Source organism: Bos javanicus, chromosome 1 (genome assembly GCF_032452875.1).
Source record: "Bos javanicus breed banteng chromosome 1, ARS-OSU_banteng_1.0, whole genome shotgun sequence".
Lineage (NCBI taxonomy): Eukaryota > Metazoa > Chordata > Mammalia > Artiodactyla > Bovidae > Bos > Bos javanicus.
This window is the reverse complement of record NC_083868.1, coordinates 140286002-140309620: the sequence shown is the minus strand read 5'-3', so window position 1 is coordinate 140309620 and position 23619 is coordinate 140286002. Positions and strand designations below refer to the sequence as shown.

At 41.2% G+C, this 23619-nt stretch overlaps 1 protein-coding gene across 1 annotated transcript in view; it reads left to right on the top strand.

Annotated features, from left to right (window-relative positions):
• DSCAM (DS cell adhesion molecule) overlaps positions 1 to 23619 on the top strand; it is a 696196-nt gene that overhangs the window by 362730 nt on the left and 309847 nt on the right. The window contains exons 5-8 of the mRNA XM_061425997.1: positions 1704 to 1982; positions 7371 to 7646; positions 17015 to 17311; positions 18065 to 18340. Coding sequence (XP_061281981.1) covers positions 1704 to 1982; positions 7371 to 7646; positions 17015 to 17311; positions 18065 to 18340 — 1128 coding nt within the window. The remainder of the gene's footprint in view (positions 1 to 1703; positions 1983 to 7370; positions 7647 to 17014; positions 17312 to 18064; positions 18341 to 23619) is intronic.

The following is a 23619-nucleotide window of genomic DNA, read 5'->3' as shown; positions in this document are numbered from 1 at the left end:
GTAATGGGAAATATTGACAGCAACACAATTATAGAAGCAGATTTTAATGTCCCATTTACATCAATGAACAGATCATACAAAAAGAAAATCAATAAGGAAGCATTCACTGAATGAAACTTTAGACAAAATGGCCTAGATAGATAGATAAATCAATTCCTGATGCCCATTTCCAGTCAAATTCAATCCCAGCTGCAGGCAACTACTAATCTATTGTCTATCTCTATAGATTTGTGTTTTCACTGTGTTTTGTATAAATCAAATTCGGTGATATGTGGCTTTGTATCTGGCTTCTTTCATTTAGCCTAATCTTTTGAGGCCCATCCCTATTGTAACATGTCCATTCATATAGTAACATGTATCTTTTGTATTGCTGATTAATATGTATGTATGTTCACATTTCGCTTATCCAGCTACTAAACAATGATCCTATTGTTTAGTATGAACTATTTCAACTTTTTGGCTCTTACGAATAATCCTGCTATGAACATTTGTGAAAAAGTGTTTGAATGAACGTGGGTTTTCCTTTGTCTAGGGTGGATTCTTACAATGGAGCTTTTGAGCCTTGTGATGAACTGAAGTTTAACATTTTACAAAGCTGCTGATGTGTTTTCCAAAGTGGTTGCCCCATTTTACTTTCAAGTTAACAATGCATGAAAGTTCTACTTTCTTTTCCACATCCTCACAAGCACTTGCTGCTATGGGGGTCTTTATTATAGACATCCTAGTAAGTGTGAAGTAGTATCTCACTGTGGTTTTAATTTGCATTACCCTAGTGGCTGGGCTTTCCAGGTGGCCCTGTGGCAAAGAATCCACGTGCCAATGCAGGAGACACGTGTTTGATCCTTGGGTGGAGAAGAACCCTTGGAGAAGAAAATGGCAATCCACTCTAGTATTCTTGCCTGGGAAATCCCAAGAGCAGAGGAAACTGGTGGAATACAAACCATGAGATCCCAAAAGAATCAGATACAACTTAGAAACTAAAAAACAATAGCAACTGTCATGGCTAACAATACTGAACATCTTTCCATGTGCTTATCAATCATTTGTACATCTTCTTTGGTGATGTATCAGGTTCAACCTTTTGAAAATTTTGAGAGACAGGAATGTATATGAATAGGGCTTTCTTTCTGTTCATATATATGCATATGTGTGTGTGTGTGTGTTTGTGTGTGTGTGTGTGTGTGTGTGTGCATATATGGGCTTCCCTGGTGGTTCAATTCAGTTCAGTCACTCAGTTGTGTCAGACTCTTTGCAATCCCACGGACTGCAGCATGCCAAGCTTCCCTGTCCATCACCAGCTCCCGGGGTTTACTCAAACTCATACCATTGCATAGGGGATGCCATCCAACCATCTCATCCTCTGTCATCCCCTTTTCCTGACACCTTCAATCTTTCCCAGCATCAGGGTCTTTTCCAATGAGTCAGTTCTTTGCATCAGGTGGCTGGTGGCTCAGATGGTAAAGAAGCTGCCTGCAATGCAAGAGACCCGGGTTTGATCCCTGGATCGAAATATCCCCGGGAGAAGGGAATGGCAGTTCACTCCAGTATTATTGCCTGGAGAATTCCATGGACAGAGGAATCTTAAAGGTGTATTAATAATTAAAATCATACATAAAATTTGAATTATATATGACGTCCTATGATTCTGAATGACACATTAACTCCTTCACTGCATCTAAGAGTTTTTTCCTTTCCTTCTGCAGACCCAGCGAACTCAGCCCCGTCCATACTGGATGGGTTTGATCATCGCAAAGCCATGGCAGGGCAGCGTGTGGAGCTACCTTGCAAAGCACTTGGGCACCCTGAGCCAGATTACCGCTGGCTGAAGGACAACATGCCCCTGGAACTTTCTGGAAGGTTCCAGAAGACCATGACAGGGCTGCTTATTGAGAACACACGTCCCTCAGACTCAGGCAGCTATGTGTGTGAAGTGTCCAACAGATATGGAACTGCTAAGGTGATAGGCCGCCTGTACGTGAAACGTAAGTTGGATGGTAACTGGCAGTGGTGATGCTAGCTGCCAATGGTGGAGCTCCTGTTACAAGTGACCCCCTGGCCTTCTCTGTAGCTCCCATGAATCCTCACTCCATTTTAGCCCCATTTCACAGATGAGGAAATCAAGTCTTCAAATGCTGGAGGTTACTCCTTAGAAGGAAAGTTATGACCAACCTAGACAGCATATTGAAAAGCAGAGACATTACTTTGTCAACAAAGGTCTGTCTAGTCAAGGCTATGGTTTTTCCAGTGGTCATGTATGACTGTGAGAATTGGACTATAAAGAAAACTGATTGCTGAAGAATTTATGCTTTTGAACTGTGGTGTTGGAGAAGACTCTTGAGAGTCCCTTGGACTGCAAGGAGATCCAACCAGTCCATCCTAATGGAGATCAGTCCTGAGTGTTCATTGAAAGGACTGATGTTGAAGTGAAACTCCAATACTTTGGCCACCTGCTGCGAAGAGCTGACTCACTAGAAAAGACCCTGATGCTGGGGAAGATTGAGGGCAGGAGGAGAAGGGGCTGACAGAGGATGAGATGGTTGTATGGCATCGACTCAATGGACATGGGTTTGGGTGAACTTCGGGAGTTGGTGATGGACAGGGAGGCCTGGAGTGCTGTGGTTCATGGGGTCGCAAAGAGTCGGACATGACTGGGCAACTGAACTGAACTGAACACAGCTGGAGAGTCTGGGGCCACAGTATCCAGCTCCAAGATAACATTACCTAGCTGTTGAATTCAGAATGGCCAGCCAGTCTGCAAATCAATGGAGGGAGATAAGCAGGGTGGTGCTGTTAGCACAGGCAATGGTGATCAGATCAAAGGAGTTGCCCTTGGCCAGTTGCCAGATTCTGCTTTAGGTTTCTAAATGGGGCTTTATCACCTCTCTACAGGGCTGAATCTAGAGCTGTAATTATCTGAAAATTGGACTTGGATTCAATATTAGAGACAATTTAGTCCAACTATGGTGACTATAGCTTCCCTAGGGGTCCGTGGTAAAAACAGTGAAGTGAAAGGCACTCAGTCATGTCTGACTCTTTGTGATCTCACGGACTACACAGTCCATGGACTTCTCCAGGCCAGAATACTGGAGTGGGTAGCCTTTCCCTTCTCCAGGGGATCTTGCCAACCCAGGGATTGAACCCAGGTCTCCCACATTGCAGGTGGATTCTTTACCAAGCTGAGCCACCAGGGAAGTCCCAGTAGTAAAAGAACCTGCCTTCAATGCAGGAGAAGGCATTCTATCCTTGGGTTGGGAATATCCCTTGGAGAAGGAAATGGCAAGCCACTCCTGTATTCCTGCGTGGGAAATCCCATGGACAGAGAAGTCTGGTGGGCTACAGTCCATGCAGTCACAAAGAATCAGACACAACTGAAGCACTAAACAATAACATGATGAATACATCTCATCTCTAAACTGGTCTGGAATGACCAGTGTGAGGAAGATAATGAGAAGGAGGGTGAAGGCAGACAGAGGAAGAAGGGATGTGATTTCAGGGGTACACTCTCTAATCTATTTATAAAGCCTTAATTTTATTCATGCAGAAACAAAATCAAACTGATTTTACTCAAGATCACAGGACCAGAAGTGAGTGGTAGAACTTTGGTCAAAATATATGGCTCGTAGTTGCCAGTCGGATAATATGTATATTTGTATACAGAAAAATTTGATGAACTGAACAAACTGAATATGAGTCTGGCATTTAAAAGGAAGGCATTTTCTTATCCTGGCTTTTTTCTAGCCTTCTGCCTGTTTATGGAACCACCTCTTCAATGTTACCATGGATGTAGACAGCTTTAGCACAATACCAGCCCAAGTGAGTCCATTTGAAACAAATATCCCAAAGACTGCCTGGAATCAGCTGTCCAGACTGAGTCCTGCAAATGTCATTTGAATGTGCTTAGGCTGATTTTTGCTAGAAATGGAGGATAATGTCTGAACAATTATATTTCTATGACTGAAGTGCCTTGTTGATGAAACAATGAAACATTGGACAGCTAGTGAGAATTATTCCAATGGGAGGTTCAAAACCACTTTTTGTGGCTCCTCAGTTTCTGCTGAATAATATTTATATATTAAGATAGTGGGGAAAGCCTGTCAAGAAAACCTGTAAGGTCACATTTCCCATCGTTTTGCTTCAAAAAAACCTACTTCCTGTGAAATCTAACTTCCTTCCCACTATAAGCAGTTCCTTCCCTAAAAGTGCAAGCCATGGTGTTCCCTCCACATGGAAGATGCTTTTCAAATACTTGAATGTCTAAAACTCCCCATCTTTCTAAGTCTAATGCAATGCCGTATTCCCCAGGCATTCCCCATTCCACTCCTGTTTTCTGCTCAAAGCTCAGAATAGTTTATTGCTTTCTCTGTAAAGACATTTATCCTTGTCTACGTTGTAAATGACCCTGATACTGGGAAACATTGAGGGTAGTAGGAGAAGGGGGCAACAGAAGATGAGATGGTTGGATGGCATCACCGACTCAATGCACATGAGTTTGAGCACACTCTGGGAGATAGTGAAGGACGGGGAAACCTGGTGTGTTGCATTTCATGGGGTTGCAAGATGTTGGACTTGACTGAGCAACTGAACAACAGTAACACATTGTAAAAGTTATCTGTAGGAAAGTCTTAATTCTGAATATGTCTGTTTTCCTGTTTGTATTTGTAAGCCTTGTCTGGAAAAGTTCCAGGTATGCCTCTAACACTCCATCCTCCCTTCTGACTGGTCCTTAGTTTGGTCTCTCTTTTCCAGGTGGACATGATGCTCTTGCAAATTCAGAACATTCTCCTCTTTTATTTTTCTCTCTCTTTTGTTTTCTAGTTTCAAATTCCTCCCCTCTGAAAACAGCCCTGAATTTGCAGGTTCAGCCTCAGCCTCCTTGGGTGTCAGAAGAACATATTTCCCAATTTTATATCAGATGCTTAGCAGGAGTGTCCCAAACTGCTCTCTACCATCTCTGGCATGTAAATGACTCCTGTTATCCTAGACTCCTTCTACCCTCAAACCCTCCAAATGCAAGCTTTAAGCCCCAGATCCTCTTTGAGACTTCCCTTTCTAGGTCTAATTCCTGCCAAGTCCTAGAGATTGTATCTCAAGGCCTTTCTCAACTGTGCTCCCCACCTCCACCCTGTCCTAAATTGAGTTTTAATTGAGTCACAGCTAGATATCAACAATTCCTCCTTGCTGACCAATTTTCCCATTATCATTTGTGCAATACAATACGATCAATCGATTCTCCTAAAAATGTGTTTACTCTATTGCTCACTGGCTAAAAATTCTAGAAAGCTTTCTTTAGTTCCCACTGTTGTTATTGTTGTTCAGTCTCCAAGTCGAGTCTGACTCTTCATGACCCCACGGGCCACAGCATGCCAGGTTGCCCTGTCCCACCATCTTCAGGAGTTTGCCGAAGGTCACGTCCACTGAACTGGTGAGGCCATCCAACCATCTCATCCTTTGCTGCCCTCTTCCCCTGCTGCCTTCAGGTCCCTCTGATTCGATGCAGAATCTTGAGGTCTTCTATTGGACCCTCTGGGTTACTATCTTCATTCTCGTATTTTGCTTATGCACCTAAAAGACTGAGCTCTTTAAAGACTTCACAATGTGGTGACTAAGAAGTCAGTAATAACTGACGCAAACAGCTGATAGCTGCCATTTACCTGTTGTGTGGATTTGGTTAAATATCTCTGAATAACTCTTTCTTCTTCTGTAAAGTGGAGATAACATGAAACTTGCAGAACTGTGGGGAGACTGACTTAACGAAGGTAACTATGGGACATGCGAGTTGTCACAAGTGTCTTTCATTTTCATCTTCACTTATGAGTTTAATGCTATTCTTGGCATATAAATGTTCAAAAATGCTTATGGCATTGAACTGGGTTCATTCATTGTTCAATGAAAACATAGAAAGTCATGGATGAGAGTTACCACCTTGTCCAAAGCAGCTTGCCTCATTTTAAAGAAATAAAAAACCTTTCTCACAGTTATACATTCTACAGCAACCTGCTTCCTTGCAGCCCTGTGCTGCTGGCCATGGTTAAGCCACATAGAGGACATGAGTGAGTTTGTGTGTGTGAGACTGGCCCAGAGGAAACCCATCTGTGCCAAGTTGGGATGAGGCAGATAGATTTAAATATTCAAATATATCCGTCCTTGTTGGCTCAGCCATTGCAGTTCTTACTGTCAGTGGGTTAATACTCACATTCACTGAGAAAGGAATCTGACCAACACCAGTCTATCTGCCATACAGTGAAAGAAGGCAAGAAAAAGAAAAGAAAAAAGCCAACAGCAATGAGGGTGTTCCCAAACAAAATGAAATAGCACTGAAATAAGAACATGCAGAGTGTGGCCTTTTGTTTTTAAGGTTCCTTTTTAAAAATTGTTGCAACGTCATTCCACACAAAAGCATTAGAAACATAACAGTCTTAACACGAAGCTCACAATTGACTATTTCAACAGAAAATCTGTATGCATTGTCATTTACATGGTAAAGTAGCTAACTATTAAAAAGATGTTCTTTCTCAATCCCTCTGCTGCTTTAACTCTGGGAGTATTCCAGGTAGAAGGCCTATGTAGTGCTATTTACAAGTACCAAATTATGACCGTATTGTTGTTGTTCCATTGCTCAGTTGTGTCCAACTCTGCAAACTCCTATACTGTAGCATGCCAGGCTTCCTTGTCCTTCACTATCTCCCAGAGTTTGCTAAGACTCTTGTCCAGTGAGTCAGTGATGCCATCCAGCCATCTCGTCCTCTGTTGCCCCCTTCTCCTCCTGCTTTCAATCTTTCCCAGCATCAGGATCTTTCCTAATACATTGGCTGTACACCTCAGGTGGCCAAAGTATTGGAGCTTCAGCTTCAGCATCAGTTCTTCCAGTGAATAGTCAGTGTTGATCTCCTTGCAGTCCAAGGGACTCTCAAGAGTCTTCTCCAGGACCACAGTTTGAAAGCATTGATTCTTTGGTGCTCAGCCTTCTTTATGGTCCAACTCTCACATTGGCAAATGACTGCTGGAAAAACCATAACTTTGACTCTATGGACTTTTGTCGACAAAGTGATGTCTCTGCTTTTTAATCTGCTGTCTGGGTTTGTCAAAGCTTTTCTTCCAAGGAGCAACCGTCTTTTGCTTTCATGTCTGCAGTCACCATCCAAGCAAGTACAAAATTAAGACTGTATAACTTACATAAATCCCATTAACAGCTCAATTTAATATCTTTGACTATTCAGTGCTCTGTATGAGGGAAAAACCTACCTTGACATATTGCCAAATGGCCAAAAATGCTTGTGAAGATACATTTGCCTTGTCAAAAGTCCACCCTGTTGAAATACTCTCATGTGTGATGTTTTTACCTTCTTTTTTTCTCTTCCCCGAAACTCCAGAGCCACTGAAAGCTACCATCAGCCCCAGGAAAGTTAAAAGCAGCGTGGGCAGCCAGGTTTCCTTGTCCTGCAGCGTGACTGGAAGTGAGGACCAGGAACTCTCCTGGTACCGAAATGGTGAAATACTCAACCCTGGAAAAAATGTGAGGATCACAGGGATCAACCACGAAAACCTTATAATGGATCACATGGTCCGAAGTGACGGCGGAGCCTACCAGTGCTTTGTGCGCAAGGACAGGCTGTCCGCTCAAGACTTTGTGCAGGTGGTCCTTGAAGGTCAGTGGGCCTCGTTGCAGGGTTCAGCCGAAAAAAAGAACTCAAACCCAGGGCACTCAAAAGCAAGAGCAAAGGGTGAAGTGGAGCTCATAACTCAGTTTTAAGATTCTGTCTGATCAGCTAGTAACTCTCCTCTAGTTTTCTAGCTCAGTTGGGCAAGTAAAAGATTAATTTCTGATGAAGTGATCATTGTTTCTAGTAGAAGTAACATAAGTAATGTGATTTAACATAAAGTCAAGTAACATAAATGCTGCTCACTCAGTGTTTAAAGTTACTTGTCAAGATATGAACCAAAGAGACTTGAGACTGATGGTTCGGTGGCTAATCCATCGTCCTCTTGACCAGGGTTTCTCAGGGGTGCTTGGTTGGGTAGGCTGCTGTATGCACTCTAGGATGCTGAGTGGAGTCTCACCTCTATCTGCTAAATGCTCGCAGTGCCTCCCTCCAGTTATGACAAACAAGTGTCCTTTGGGGGAGCAAGATAGCCCCCCCAAAGTTGATAAGCACATCCGTGGATGCAACACTTAGAGCAACATTTCAACGTCATGTTTGGTGGACTGTAAAAATGGCATCTGGGTTGTAGAGTTGTCCCAATTTGGGTCCAGAGAGTCACAGATTTAGGTGAATGGAATTTTTGAAGAATTGCTTTGTGTTATCATAATGAGTTTTAGGCTTTTTTTTAACTGCCTACTGCTTACTTACATCTTCAAGCTTATCAATCAGCCAGGGAAAGACACTGTCCAGGTAACATTCAAGCAAGAGACATGTTTATCACTAGATAATTGAACTAGCTTTTATCTGTAAATTTGCATGTCTTGTTGGAAATTGTGCCTTTATATATAATTTAAAATTCATCTGTTATCAACTGATTAAAATAACTACATGACTTTCATATAGCCTAAAGCAGGGGAAAAGAAAATCCATTTAATATGAAAATAAGTTTAAATATCTCTTGATGCTAAGTGTCTATTTCTCTTATTACTTTTTTAACCTTAGCTAATTTTTAAGAAGAAATGGGCTTAGGATAACATTCTTATTTTGATTCAAGCAGTTCCTTGCAGACAGTGAGCATTTTAAAGCACAGGTGAATATAGCTGAAGGCACGGGACTCATATTAAAAGCCTGATGCTGTGTTTCCATAATAATTAAGTGCAGAAAGTAATCAATTTGCACAGAGCCAGTTTGCTAATGGCGATGCCCTGCAGTCCTCACATAGCCACTATTTTTAGATTCTTTGTAGAAAAGGGAGAGATTACCTGTCTAGGCCTTGTTACCTTGGAAACCACCTCGTGTGACCAAGAAAACCTAAGGAGTATATTGATAATCCATAATAATGTCGAAAGAGGTGAGGTTATCAGAGAGTGACAGCAAGAAAGATTTCAAAGACACTCCAGTCTCACTGGGAAAATAATGTCTGCTTTCATCTCCAAAAAAGCCTGTCGCTTGAATAAAAAGAGGGGTGAGAGGAGCCCACTGAGCCCACTCACGGATTTATTTGTTGCCTGTCAGTTTCTGTTCAGGACAAGAAGCTTCACTTATTTTTTTTTTTCTCATCTGAGAAATGACAGTGCTAATGTCGCCAAAGACAGCAGAAATGGAATTACAAACACACACCCAGTAACTGCCTTAAGATGGTGTCTAACTAGACTCTTACGATTTAACATCCTGTAACCGCTATGAATTAACTGATTCTAAAAACTCACAATACTATCAACTAAGAATGGCCACTGATATAATGTAGAATTTTGGAATATTTCCCATGAGGACAAAGAAACTGGAAAGGAAGTTTAAAGAAACTGGAACTAATAATTATAGGTTCAAGATCAGACCAGAACACCTAGAAAGTAGAATCATAAAAAAGAAGAACAGGTCTTATTTCTGGAAATTATGGAGTAGTGTGTATCACACTAACCTGAGAGAAGATGAAAATAATGAACTTTGGGAAAAGCAAAATAATTTACAGACCCTGCGGAAATACCCCAAATCAGGCAGAAAGAACTTGACCCTTGAAAGAAGGGGGAAATATCAGTAATTTTCTACACAAATATCACACGTCCCTTGAGGATATTTTCCAGTGCTAGTGGGGTGGGGCTTCACAGCTGGTGCTAGTGGTAAAGAATATTCCTGCCAGTGTAGGAGACATAAGGGACAAGGGTTCGATCCCTGGGCCAAAAAGATCCCCTGGAGAAGGAAATGGCAACCCCTTCAGTATTCTTGCCTGGAGAATCCCATGGACAGAGGAGCCTGCAGGCTACAGTCCATAGAGTTACAAAGAATTAGACATGACTGAGCACACACACACAGTCTTTCTAAGATTATGATGAATTTTATTTTTAATTTACTGTTTTCAACATTCAAAAACCCCATCAACATGCATGACTACATCTATCAAAAATAGTCTTTAAAAGTTAAAACCAAATAAAGATATTTTCAATAAACAAAAGGTTGTGAAGAGTATGATGCCAGAAGTCCTACATGCTAAGAAACAGTAAATGAAACCATTCATGATGAAGAAAATGACCTGAATCTGGAAACTCAGATAGAAATGAAGTACATGAAAAATGACAAATGTATTAGTAACCATTTAGCAAAATTGTTTTCTCATTTAATTTTTCTAAATCAGTTCAGTTCAGTCACTCAGTCGTGTCTGACTCTCTGTGAGCCCATGAAGTGCAGTATGCCAGGCCTCCCTGTCCATCACCAACTCCCAGAGTTCACTCAAACGCATGTCCATTGAGTCAGTGATGCCATCCAATCATCTCATCCTCTGTCGTTCCCTTACTGGACTTTCAGCTTCAACATCAGTTCTTCCAGTGAACACCCAGGACTGATCTCCTTCAGGATGGACTGGTTGGATCTCCTTACAGTCCAAGAGACTCTCAAGAGTCTTCTCTAACACCACAGTTCAAAAGCATCAATTCTTCAGCGCTCAGCCTTCTTCACAGTCCAACTCTCACATCCATACATGACCACAGGAAAAACCATAGCCTTGACTAGACGGACCTTTGTTAACAAAGTAATGTCGCTGCTTTTCAATATGCTATCTAGGTTGCTCATAACTTTCCTTCCAAGGAGTAAGCGTCTTTTAATTTCATGGCTGCAATCACCATCTGCAGTGATTTTGGAGCCCAGAAAAATAAAGTCAGCCACTGTTTCCACTGTTTCCCCTTCTATTTCCCATGAAGTGATGGGACCGGATGCCATGATCTTCGTTTTCTGAATGTTGAGCTTTAAGCCAACTTTTTCACTCTCCACTTTCACTTTCATCAAGAGGCTTTTTAGTTCCTCTTCACTTTCTGCCATACGGGTGGTGTCATCTGCATATCTGAGGTTATTAATATTTCTCCTGGTAATCTTGATTACAGCTTGTGCTTCCCCCAGCCCAGCATTTCTCATGATGTACTCTGCATAGAAGTTAAATAAGCAGGATGACAATATACAGCCTTGACGTACTGCTTTTCCTATTTGGAACCAGTCTTTTGTTTCATGTCCAGTTCGAACTGTTGCTTCCTGACCTGCATACAGGTTTCTCAAGAGGCAGATCAGGTGGTCTGGTATTCCCATCTCTTTCAGAATTTTCCACAGTTTATTGTGATCCACACAGTCAAAGGCTTTGGCATAGTCAATAAAGCAGAAATAGATGTTGTTCTGGAACTCTCTTGCTTTTTCCATGATCCAGTGGATGTTGGCAATTTGATCTTTGGTTCCTCTGCCTTTTCTAAAACCAGCTTGAACATCTGGAAGTTCACGGTTCATGTATTGCTGAAGCCTGGCTTGGAAAATTTTAAGCATTACTTTACTAGCTTGTGAGATGAGTGCAATTGTGTGATAGTTTGAGCATTCTTTGGCGTTGCCTTTCTTTGGGATTGGGATGAAAACTGACCTGTTCTAGTCCTGTGGCCACCGCTGAGTTTTCCAAATTTGTTGGCATATTGAATGCAGCACTTTCACAGCATCATCTTTCAGGATTTGAAGTAGCTCCACTGGAATTCCATCACCTCCACTAGCTTTGTTCGTAGTGATGCTTTCTAAGGCCCACTTGACTTCACATTCCAGGATGTCTGGCTCTAGGTGAATGGTCATACCATCATGATTATCTGGGTCATGAAGATCTTTTTTGTACAGTTCTGTGTATTTTTGCCACCTCTTCTTAATATCTTCTGCTTCTGTTAGGTCCATACCATTTTTTTCCTTTATTGAGCCCATCTTTGCATGAAATGTTCCTTTGGTATCTCCAATTTTCTTGAAGAGATCTCTAGTCTTTCCTATTCTATTGTTTTCCTCTATATCTTTGCATTGGTCGCTGAAAAAGGCTTTCTTATCTCTCCTGGCTATTCTTTGGAACTCTGCATTCAAATGGGTATATCTTTCCTTTTCTCCTTTGCTTTTCTCTTCTCTTCTTTTCACAGCTATTTGTAAGGCCTCCCCAGACAGCCATTTTGCTTTTTTGCATTTATTTTTCTTGGGGATGGTCTTGATTCCTGTCCCCTGTACAGTGTCACGAACCTCTATCCATAGTTAACTATCATCAAGCACTCTGTCTATCAGATCTAGGCCCTTAAATCTATTTCTCACTTCCACTGTATAGTCATAAGGGATTTGATTTAGGTCATACCTGAATGGTCTAGTGGTTTTCCTTACTTTCCTCAATTTCAGTCTGTATTTGGCAATAAGGAGTTCATGATCTGAGCCACAGTCAGCTCCTGGTCTTGTTTTTGCTGACTGTATAGAGCTTCTCCATCTTTGGCTGCAAAGAATATAATCAATCTGATTTCAGTGTCAACTATCTGGTGATATCCATGTGTAGAGTCTTCTCTTGTGTTGTTGGAAGAGGGTGTTTGCTATGACCAGTGCATTCTCTTGGCAGAACTCTATTAGCCTTTGCTCTGCTTCATTCTGTATTCCAAGGCCAAATTTGTCTGTTACTCCAGGTGTTTCTTGACTTCCTACTTTTGCATTTTTCTAAATAGCAACTGACAAATTATAACATTACATCATTGTATTATATTTTTTAGCATACATAAAATTACACAAATGAAAGAATATAAATTAAATTTTTGAGATTATCTGTTGCAAGATTCCTCCATTTTATTTGAATAATTGTAATTTTAACTTCTCATAGGTGATTAAAACTATAAAATTTGCATGTACACACTCATATTAATATATATGTAATGAAAATGAAAAGGCAAATATGAAATGATAGAAAATATTTAGTACATACATTTATATATAATGTATACTATATATATACATATGTCTGACAAACATTATGTGTAATTTAATCTGACCTGAAACTGAAAGTGTTGGTTGCTCAGTTGTGTCCACTCTTTGCAAACCCGTGGATTGTAGCCTGTCAGGCTCCTCTGTCCATAGGATTTTCCAGGCAAGAATACTTTGCTGCTGCTGCTGCTAAGTCGCTTCAGTTGTGTCCGACTCTGTACGACCCCATAGACGGCAGCCCACCAGGCCTCCCCGTCCCTGGGATTCTCCTGGCAAGAACACTGGAGTGGGCTGCCATTTCCCTCTCCAATGCATGAAAGTGAAAAGTGAAAGTGAAGTCACTCAGTCGTGTCTGACTCTAGCGACCCCATGTACTGCAGCCCACCAGGCTCCTCTGTCCATGGGATTTTCCAGGCAAAAGTACTGGAGTGGCGTGCCATTGCCTTCTCCAAGAATACTCTAATGTCTTCCTCTTTCCTTCTCTAAGGGATCTTCTCAATCCAGGGATTGAACTCGGGTCTCCTTCATCACAGGCAGACTCTTTACTTTCTGAGCCACCAGGGATGTAATCTGACCTATATACATGTATAAGTAAATTTGTATACATGTATATTCATCATATTTGGTTTGAATGTATATATTATACATATACATGTATTCAGTGGACGTGAAGAACTGCTACCAATCAATACCAAAGAAAAAGACTGTAACATAAAAATGGAACAAAAGATTTGAACAGACATTTCATGAAAGGAAATACACAAACGGCCAATAAACACACACAAAAACAATAGTAATTCCGTAGCATTTGTCAAATAATGCAAAATCTGTATCTAATCATAAGGAAATATCAAACTGGATTTGAACAACTGGCTACAAAGTAATTCTTCAAAAATGTCAAAGTCAAGAATTGAGTAGAAACTGAAGAATGTTACAGATTAAAAGGACTAATGAGACACCGCAAATAAATGTAAGGTATGACAATGGTTGGACTGGGAAAACAGCTGCAAGGGACATTACTGGTCATGGACAGACTCTGCATTAGGTAACACCACGGTTCCAAATTTGCAGCTCCTAATTTAACTAACTGTACTCTGGTTATGACAGAGTATATGTAGGGCACACACAAACATGATTTGAAGCCAAGAACAGGCTGAAGTAATGCATGGTGATAGAAATCAGAAGAGTAGTGGTGGGTAGAGACTGCTTGCAAGAACCCCTAGCAACATGGTGGGGGGTGATAGAAATGATTCTTACCTTCTTCATTTTGTGCTTACATAAGTGTATTTATTTAACAAAACTCATTCTGTTGGTACTCTTAAGATCTATATATTTAGCTGTGGGTAAACTTTATCTACAAAAATAAAAGCGTAAGTGAAGAAAACTTTCCCACATAGATTTTAAAATAAGACTTGAGAGTTCAATGCTTAATGTAAAAATCAGTGAAAAGAAATTTATAGCTAAACACCTCCTGACAAAATATGTTGAGTTGTAAGGTCAAATAAAATAACCTCAATATTCTCAAGCATCAACAGTTGGTCATATACAAAGAATTATGATCAGAATGACATCTAACTTCTCTGTAAATTAAATGTAGAGCACGTTGAAGTCATGTCTGCAGGGTTCTCAGGGCTAAAGTGCAGATTTCCTATTTTAATATTATGAAGTTATTTTTGTCATCTTTGATAGTAAAAGAAAGATGTTTGTGATCTAAGAATCTGACCCTGAAAAAAATATACTTGAAAGCCTTCTCCAGCCTTCCAAAATGTGAGCTGGAATGAAGTTAAGATTCAGCAATTTGCAAATGAAAAGATGGTGCAACACTTACCTTCAGTACTGGAATTGCAAGATAGCTTTAGAATTTTTTTTCTGTTTTTTTTAAAATAATTAATTTTTTATTGATGGATAATTGCTTTACAGAAGTTTGCTGTTTTCTGTCAAACCTCAACATGAATCACCCATAGGTATACATAAATCCCCTCCCTTTTGTTTCTAACTTTTCTTTTGCTTATCTATGCTTTCAAATTTTTCAGCAATGAATACATGTAATTTTTATAATTCAGGTTAAAAAGTAAAAAAAAAAAAATCTATTAATCATTATCTTTCAATTTGCACCAATTAAAAAAAATATCTCCACCAGCAAGGTTTATTACTAGACACAGAAATCAAGTTGCATGTGATCATAGTTCTGTCAAAATGATATATTCATGCCTGGAAAAAAAAAAGTGTCACGATGTTGATTTATATGCCTAAAGCTGGGAGATCCATTGGTAACTTTCCAGTCTTTTGACTTTCACACATTTTTCTCTAATATGTGTGTATCATTCTAATGTGTATGTGCTCAGTGGTATAGTCGTGCCTGACTCTTTTTGACCCCATAGACTATAGCTGCCAGGCTTCTCTGGCCATGGAATTTTCCAGGCAAGAATCCTGGAGTGTGTTGCTGTTTCCTCCTCCAGGGGATCTTCCCGACCCAGGGATTGAAACTGTGTCTCTTGCATCTCCTGCATTAGCAGCAGATTCTTTACTATTAGTGCCACCTGAGACACCCTGTATCTCTCTAATGGAGACCTAATATACATTTTTTTTAAATGCATTTGTTGTTACTAGCATGTAACTTTGGGCTTCTCTGGTAGCTCAGCTGGTAAAAAAAGCTGCCTGCAATGCGGGAGACTTGGGTTCAATACCTGGGCTGGGAAGATCCCCTGGAGGAGGGCATGACATCCCACTCCAGTATTCTTGCTTGGAGAATCCCCATGGACAGAGGAGCCTGGCAGGCTACAGTCCATGAGCTCACAAAGGTCGTACATGACTGAGCGACTAGGCACAGCACAGCACGTAGAATATAACCTTAAAGAGATATTTTAATACATGATTTAAAAAAATAATGGAATATGAAAATTTTGTCTTTGTCTAAAACATTGGAAATTTCTGTGGAAACATTCCTAAGATTAATCTCCTTGTTTTCCTGGGAGGGTCTTGAGTTGTGTCTGTTCTCCTAGTATCAGTTTTATTCTCAGAAGTATCCCAGATAAATTAATGACCACCTTACTTATAACACTTACTATGTTATAACACAATCTAAACTATGACATAAATGAACTTATCCATGAAGCAAGAACAGACTCACAGGCATAGAGAACAGGCTGGTGGTTGCCACAGGGAAGGGGAGTTGGAGAGGGATGGATTGAGAGTTCAGGATTAGCAGATACAAACTAGTTATCAGTACATAAACGGTGGATTCAATCAGCATGAGTTTGAGCAAACTCTGGGAGATAGTGAAAGACAGGGAAGCCTGGTGTGCTGCAGTCCTGGTGGTCGCAAAAAGATGGACACGACTGAGCGCCTGAACAACAACAAATAGGATGGATAAACAGCGAAGTCCTACTGTATAGCACAGGGAACTATACTCAGTATCCTATGATAGCCACAATGGAAAAGAATCTGAAAAATAACATATGTATGTATAACTGAATCACTTTGTTGTAGAGCAGAAACTTAACAAATCAACTGAAGCATAGCTTCAGTAAAATAAAATTTTTAAAAAAGAAAGAAAAGATACTTATGGAGACATTTAATAATACTGAAAGGGTCCAACTTGATTTAGCTTTTACCTATTCTCAGGGCCTTCATGAAAATTCACATGCAATTATCATTATTTATTATTAAAACTATAAAAGATAATTCCTTATGAGAAAATGACAGAGAGATAATCAATGTCTTAGTTCTTTCTTCCTCTAAACAGTTCCCCATTGAGCAATCCCTAATTAACTTGGAGGAAGTAGAAAGCTAAATTAGCCATGGAGGTGTGTGAATTTCCTCTGTTATAACTTTGGGTGGGGACATAACAGTTCTGAATTATAAACTTTTTGGAAGATGACATTCTTTATCATGAACATCTGAGTTGCATGATTATGACAATCAAGAAATAGAGGAGAGAGAGATTAAAGCTAGCTAAGTCTGCATTTACTTATTTTGAAACTGAAAAGTTGTCCTAAGTGGAATTTAGCTTTATCGATAAAACCAGTCTTTTGAGGGGCGTTTGATAGCCACTCCACCCACCCTCTAGTCATCCAATAGACATACTCGGAAGTCCTTTAATTATGCATATGTGCCACTTCCCTGCGTGATTTGTCTTCCTGCAGATGGAACTCCCAAAATCATTTCCGCCTTTAGTGAGAAAGTGGTGAGTCCGGCAGAGGCTGTCTCCCTGATGTGCAACGTGAAGGGAACGCCGCTGCCCACGATCACATGGACCCTGGACGACGACCCCATCCTCAAGGGCGGCAGCCACCGCATCAGCCAGATGATCACGTCGGAGGGCAACGTGGTCAGCTACCTGAACATCTCCAGCTCTCAGGTCCGCGACGGGGGCGTCTATCGCTGCACGGCCAACAACTCTGCAGGCGTCGTCCTCTACCAGGCTCGAATAAACGTAAGAGGTGCTTGTCGAATCAACTCCTCAAAAAACACACATGACTCATTGTAGCGGAGAAGGACGTTTCTGCATGCACCGAGCCCAGTCTTGGAATGCCAGACCGGATTAGTGTCGCTTCGTTGTCTCCTGCCCTCTTGCTTCCCACTGAGGAATGGCAGTGACTGGATCACTGTTGGAAATGGCATTTTGGTTTCCTTAGTCAGCTTGTTCTCTTGTTTTACTCTTAGACTTGTCCTCTGGAGCTTTCTTTTCCTGGTTTATGCTCTGCATGCTCTCTCCTTCCTCCTCTTCTTCTGTTCTACGACATTCGTGGTAAACCTTCATGTACATGGTACTTAACCTACATTCATAGTGCAACATGGCATAACCTCCATCCTCACAATCTATTTTATAGAGAGAGAGTTAAACAGTTGAATTGCTACCAGTGTCTCACCAGCTGAATATCATTGTTCAGTGCAGCTTGTTACTTTTTATTGATTAAATTGCCTTTTAGCCTATAATTCAAAATGTTTTAAATAGAAGTAGTTGGTAATTAGCACTCGTTCAATTCATTTGAAGGCAATGAAATGAAAAGGAAAAGAAAAAAAAAAAAACCTTCTTAGTGGAAAATGCCAAACGCAGAAAAAAATTGCTGAATTGAAAAAGATGTCCTTACATGAAAACAAATACATTTTTAAACTCAAGGAAAAGTGTACTCATTTTCACACATAAAATGTACCCTTAAATTATTTTCAAGAGCTTCTCTGTGTCTCTCCAGGGCCTGCAAGCATTCGACCAATGAAAAATATCACAGCAATAGCGGGACGCGACACATACATTCACTGTCGTGTGATTGGCTATCCGTATTACTCCATCAAATGGTACAAGAACTCGAATCTGCTTCCTTTCAACCACCGCCAAGTGGCGTTTGAGAATAATGGAACCCTAAAACTCTCAGATGTGCAGAAGGAAGTTGATGAGGGGGAGTACACCTGCAACGTGCTAGTCCAGCCCCAGCTCTCCACCAGCCAGAGTGTCCACGTGACGGTCAAAGGTAAGGCTGTGCCTCTGTCCCCACCCGAGTCACCATTGCTAAGTTTAGCCACTAAGAGTGAAATAATCTGAAAACCTTTATGTTTAGAATGAGGAATGATAAAGTGTATTAGATGTTCTGTTCTTTCCGCCAGTGCATCCTCACCGGACTGATGGCTAAGATAGTCTTCTTTCCACGTGAATTTTTGGCTTGGTTTTCCAGAGGATGTGTGTTTTTATACTATCATAGGAAAAAACACATCATCTATTTGGTTATCTAGTTGTCTGACAAATCATTTTAAAACACTTAGCTTTGTTTTTCTACAGTCTCCTGAAAGTAAGTTCTTTTGGAATCCACCTGAAAGAGATTTTGTGTAATGCGTAAAGACTTCACACAAAATAAACGAGCAGATCAAAGCAAAAACATAGGAATGCGATGAATGGACAACCCCATAGGAAATTTTCTAGACTTTTATGTTTTTCTTTACATCATGACATCATGATGTGGACAGTCATGAAATCTAACCATCAGGATGAATTTTGATGATCATGCAACTCAACACCAGCCTCCTTGTCATGCAGCTAAGCTGCATGTCTGAGCTGCCAGTTACCTCCCTAGGTACCAACAACTGTCTTTTAGTGTTTTGGCTGCAAAACTTCATAGGTTTTCTATGGTCCTCCTCAACCATCTTTTCTCACAAATCCTGTTAGTTTATCTATTTAGATCAGATCAGATCAGTCACTCAGTCATGACCGACTCTTTGCGACCACAAGAATTGCAGCACTCCAGGCCTCCCTGTCCATCACCAACCCCCAGAGTTCACTGAGACTCACGTCCATCGAGTCAGTGATGCCATCCAGCCATCTCATCCTCTGTCATCCCCTTCTCCTCCTGCCCCCAATCCCTCCCAGCATCAGAGTCTTTTCCAATGAGTCAACTCTTCCCATGAGGTGGCCAAAGTACTGGAGTTTCAGCTTTAGCATCATTCCTTCCAAAGAACACCCAGGGCTGATCTCCTTCAGAATGGACTGGTTGGATCTCCCTGCAGTCCAAGGGACTCTCAAAAGTCTTCTCCAACACCACAGTTCCAAAGCATCAATTCTTCGGCGCTCAGCCTTCTTCACAGTCCAACTCTCATATCCATACATGACCACAGGAAAAACCATAGCCTTGACTAGACGAACCTTTGTTGGCAAAGTAATGTCTCTGCTTTTCAATATGCTATCTAGGTTGCTCATAACTTTCCTTCCAAGGAGTAATCGTCTTTTAATTTCATGGCTGCAGTCACCATCTGCAGTGACTTTGGAGCCCAGAAAAATAAAGTCTGACACTGTTTCCCCATCTATTTCCCATGAAGTGATGGGACCGGATGCCATGATCTTTGTTTTCTGAATGTTGAGCTTTAAGCCAACTTTTTCACTCTCCACTTTCACTTTCATCAAGAGGCTTTTGAGTTCCTCTTCACTTTCTGCCATAAGGGTGGTGTCATCTGCATATCTGAGGTTATTGATATTTCTCCTGGTAATCTTGATTACAGCTTGTGCTTCCCCCAGCCCAGCATTTCTCATGATGTACTCTGCATAGAAGTTAAATAAACAGGGTGACAATATACAGCCTTGATGTACTGCTTTTCCTATTTGGAACCAGTCTGTTGTTCCATGTCCAGTTCTAACTGTTGCTTCCTGACCTGCATACAGATGTCTCAGGGGGCAGGTCAGGAGGTCTGGTATTCCCATCTCTTTCAGAATTTCCCACAGTTTATTGTGATCCACACAGTCAAAGGCTTTGGCATAGTCAATAAAGCAGAAATAGATGTTGTTCTGGAACTCTCTTGCTTTTTCCATGATCCAGCGGATATTGGCAATTTGATCTCTGGTTCCTCTGCCTTTTCTAAATCCAGCTTGAACATCTGGAAGTTCACGGTTCACATATTGCTGAAGCCTGGCTTGGAGAATTTTGAGCATTACTTTACTAGCGTGTGAGATGAGTGCAATTGTGTGGTAGTTTGAGCATTCTTTGGCATTGCCTTTCTTTGGGATTGGAATGAAAACTGACCTTTTCCAGTCCTGTGGCCACTGCTGAGCTTTCCAAATTTGCTGGCATATTGAGTGCAGCACTTTCACAGCATCATCTTTCAGGATTTGGAATAGCTCAACTGGAATTCCATCACCTCCACTAGCTTTGGAGGCCCACTTGACTTTCTAAGGCCCACTTGACTTCACATTCCAGGATGTCTGGCTCTAGGTCAGTGATCACACCATTGTGATTATCTGGGTCATGAAGATCTTTTTTGTACAGTTCTTCTGAGTATTCTTTCTAGGGCCCACTTGACTTCACATTCCAGGATGTCTGGCTCTAGGTCAGTGATCACACCATCGTGATTATCTGGGTCATGAAGATCTTTTTTGTACAGTTCTTCTGAGTATTCTTGCCATCTCTTCTTAATATCTTCTGCTTCTGTTAGGTCCATCCCATTTCTGTCCTTTATCGAGCCCATCTTTGCATGAAATGTTCCTTTGGTATCTCTGATTTTTTTGAAGAGATCCCCAGTCTTTCCCATTCTGTTGTTTTCCTCTATTTCTTTGCATTGATCACTGAGGAAGGCTTTCTTATCTTTTTTTGCTATTCTTTGGAACTCTGCATTCATATGCTTATATCTTTCCTTTTCTCCTTTGCTTTTCTCTTCTCTTCTTTTCACAGCTATTTGTAAGGCCTCCCCAGACAGCCATTTTGCTTTTTTGCATTTCTTTTCTATGGGAATGGTCTTGATCCCTGTCTCCTGTACAATGTCACGAACCTCATTCCATAGTTCATCAGGCACTCTATCTATCAGATCTAGGCCCTTAAATCTATTTCTCACTTCCACTGTATAATCATAAGGGATTTGATTTAGGTCATACCTGAATGGCCTAGTGGTTTTCCCTACTTTCTTCAATTTAAGTCTGAATTTGGCAATAAGGAGTTCATGGTCTGAGCCACAGTCAGCTCCTGGTCTTGCGTTTGCTGACTGTATAGAGCTTCTCCATCTTTTGCTGCAAAGAATATAATCAATCTGATTTCGGTGTTGACCATCTGGTGATGTCGATGTGTAGAGTCTTCTCTTGTGTTGTTGGAAGAGGGTGTTTGTTATGACCAGTGCATTTTCTTGGCAAAACTCTATTAGTCTTTGCCCTGCTTCATTCCATATTCCAAGGCCAAATTTGCCTGTTACTCCAGGTGTTTCTTGATTTCCTACTTTTGCATTCCAGTCCCCTGTAATGAAAAGGATATCTTTTTTGGGTGTTAGTTCTAAAAGGTCTTGTAGGTCGTCATAGAACCATTCAACTTCAGCTTCTTCAGTGTTACTGGTTGGGGCAAAGGCTTGGATTACTATGATATTGAATGGTTTGCCTTGGAAACGAACAGAGATCATTCTGTCATTTTTGAGATTGCATTCAAGTACTGCATTTTGGACTCTTTTGTTGACCATGATGGCCACTCCATTTCTTCTGAGGGATTCCTGCCCTCAGTAGTAGATATAATGGTCATCTGAGTTAAATTCACCCATTCCAGGCCATTTCAGTTCGCTGATTCCTAGAATGTCTACATTCACTCTTGCCATCTCTTGTTTGATGACTTTCAACTTGCCTTGATTCATGGACCTGACATTCCAGGTTCCTATGCAATATTGCTCTTTACAGCATCGGACCTTGCTTCTGTCACCAGTCACATCCACAGCTGGGTATTGTTTTTGCTTTGGCTCCATCCCTTCATTCTTTCTGGAGTTATTTCTCCACTGATCTCCAGTATCATTTTGGGCATCTACTGACCTGGGGAGTTTCTCTTTCAGTATCCTATCATTTTGCCTTTTCATACTGTTCATAGGGTTCTCAAGGCAAGAATACTGAGTGGTTTGCCATTCCCTTCTCCAGTGGACCACATTCTGTCAGATCTCTCCACCATGACCTGCCTGTCTTGGATTGCCCCACGGGCATGGCTTAGTTTCATTGAGTTAGACGAGGCTGTGGTCCTAGTGTGATTAGATTGACTAGTTTTCCTTAGATTAGATTGACTAGATTGACTAGTGAGTATGGTTTCAGTGTGTTTGCCCTCTGATGCCCTCTTGCAACACCTACCGTCTTACTTGGGTTTCTCTTACCTTGGGTGTAGGGTACCTCTTCATGGCTGCTCCAGCAAAGCGCAGCCATTGCTCCTTACCTTGGACGAGGGGTATCTCCTCACCGCCGCCCTTCCTGACCTTCAATGTGGGATAGCTCCTCTAGGCCCTCCTGCGCCTAGAGGAGCTAAATTCTCAGACACACATGCACTCTCACATAATGTATTATTTAGTATATGTTATGCAACATATGCTTTCCCTTGTGGCCCCATGGTAAAGAATCTGCCTTCCAATGCAGGAGACATGGGTTTGATCCCTGGTCCAGGAAGATCCCTTGGAGAAGGAAATGGCAACCCACTCCAGTATTCTTGCCTGGAGAATCCCATGGACAGAGGAACTTGGTGAATTACAGTCCATGGAGTTCACAAAGATTCAAACGTGACTTGGTGACTGAACAAAAACAACAGTGTAACATTTACATTAATACATGTACATATACCTGCACATGAATAATTTTGAATTTTTAAACAACTGCATATCTTCAGAGTTTTCTCAAATCATTAGAAATTCTTGGCAAGCCAGATTGGTCATAGCTTCAGGAAACTTCATTTTGTGATTTATTTCTTGACCCGTGATGAATGGAATATATACTCTATGTCCAGCAGATCAATACCTTAGAAAATAAGTCCTATTTGATGACTAAGAATTTTCCCCAGAAGAAACCAACCCCAGGGCTAAAAAGAAACCAAGCAAAGAATGTTGATAGGGAGGATGCAGGGGCGGGCCAGATGGAAGGAGGCTGTGAGCTGTGACAATCAGATCAGGGAAACAAGAAGCAGAATACCCTCCCAATAAAGATGATGTAAAACCAAAGACATCTATCACACTTTGTTGTTGTTCAGTCACTCAGTCTTGTTCTACTCTTTGCAACCCCATGGACTACAGCATGCCAGGTCTCCCTGCCTTCACCATCTCCTGGAGTTTGCTCAGACTCAGGTCCATTGAGTCACTGATGCTATCCAACTGTTTCATTCTCTGTCATCCTTCTCCTCCTGTCTTCGGTCTTTCCCAGAATGAGGGTCTTTTCCAGTGAGTTGGCTGTTTGCATCAGTTGGCCAAATTATTGGAGCTTCAACTTCAGCATCAGTCCTTTCAATGAGTATTCAGAGTTGATTTCCTTTAGGATTGACTGGTTTGGTCTCCT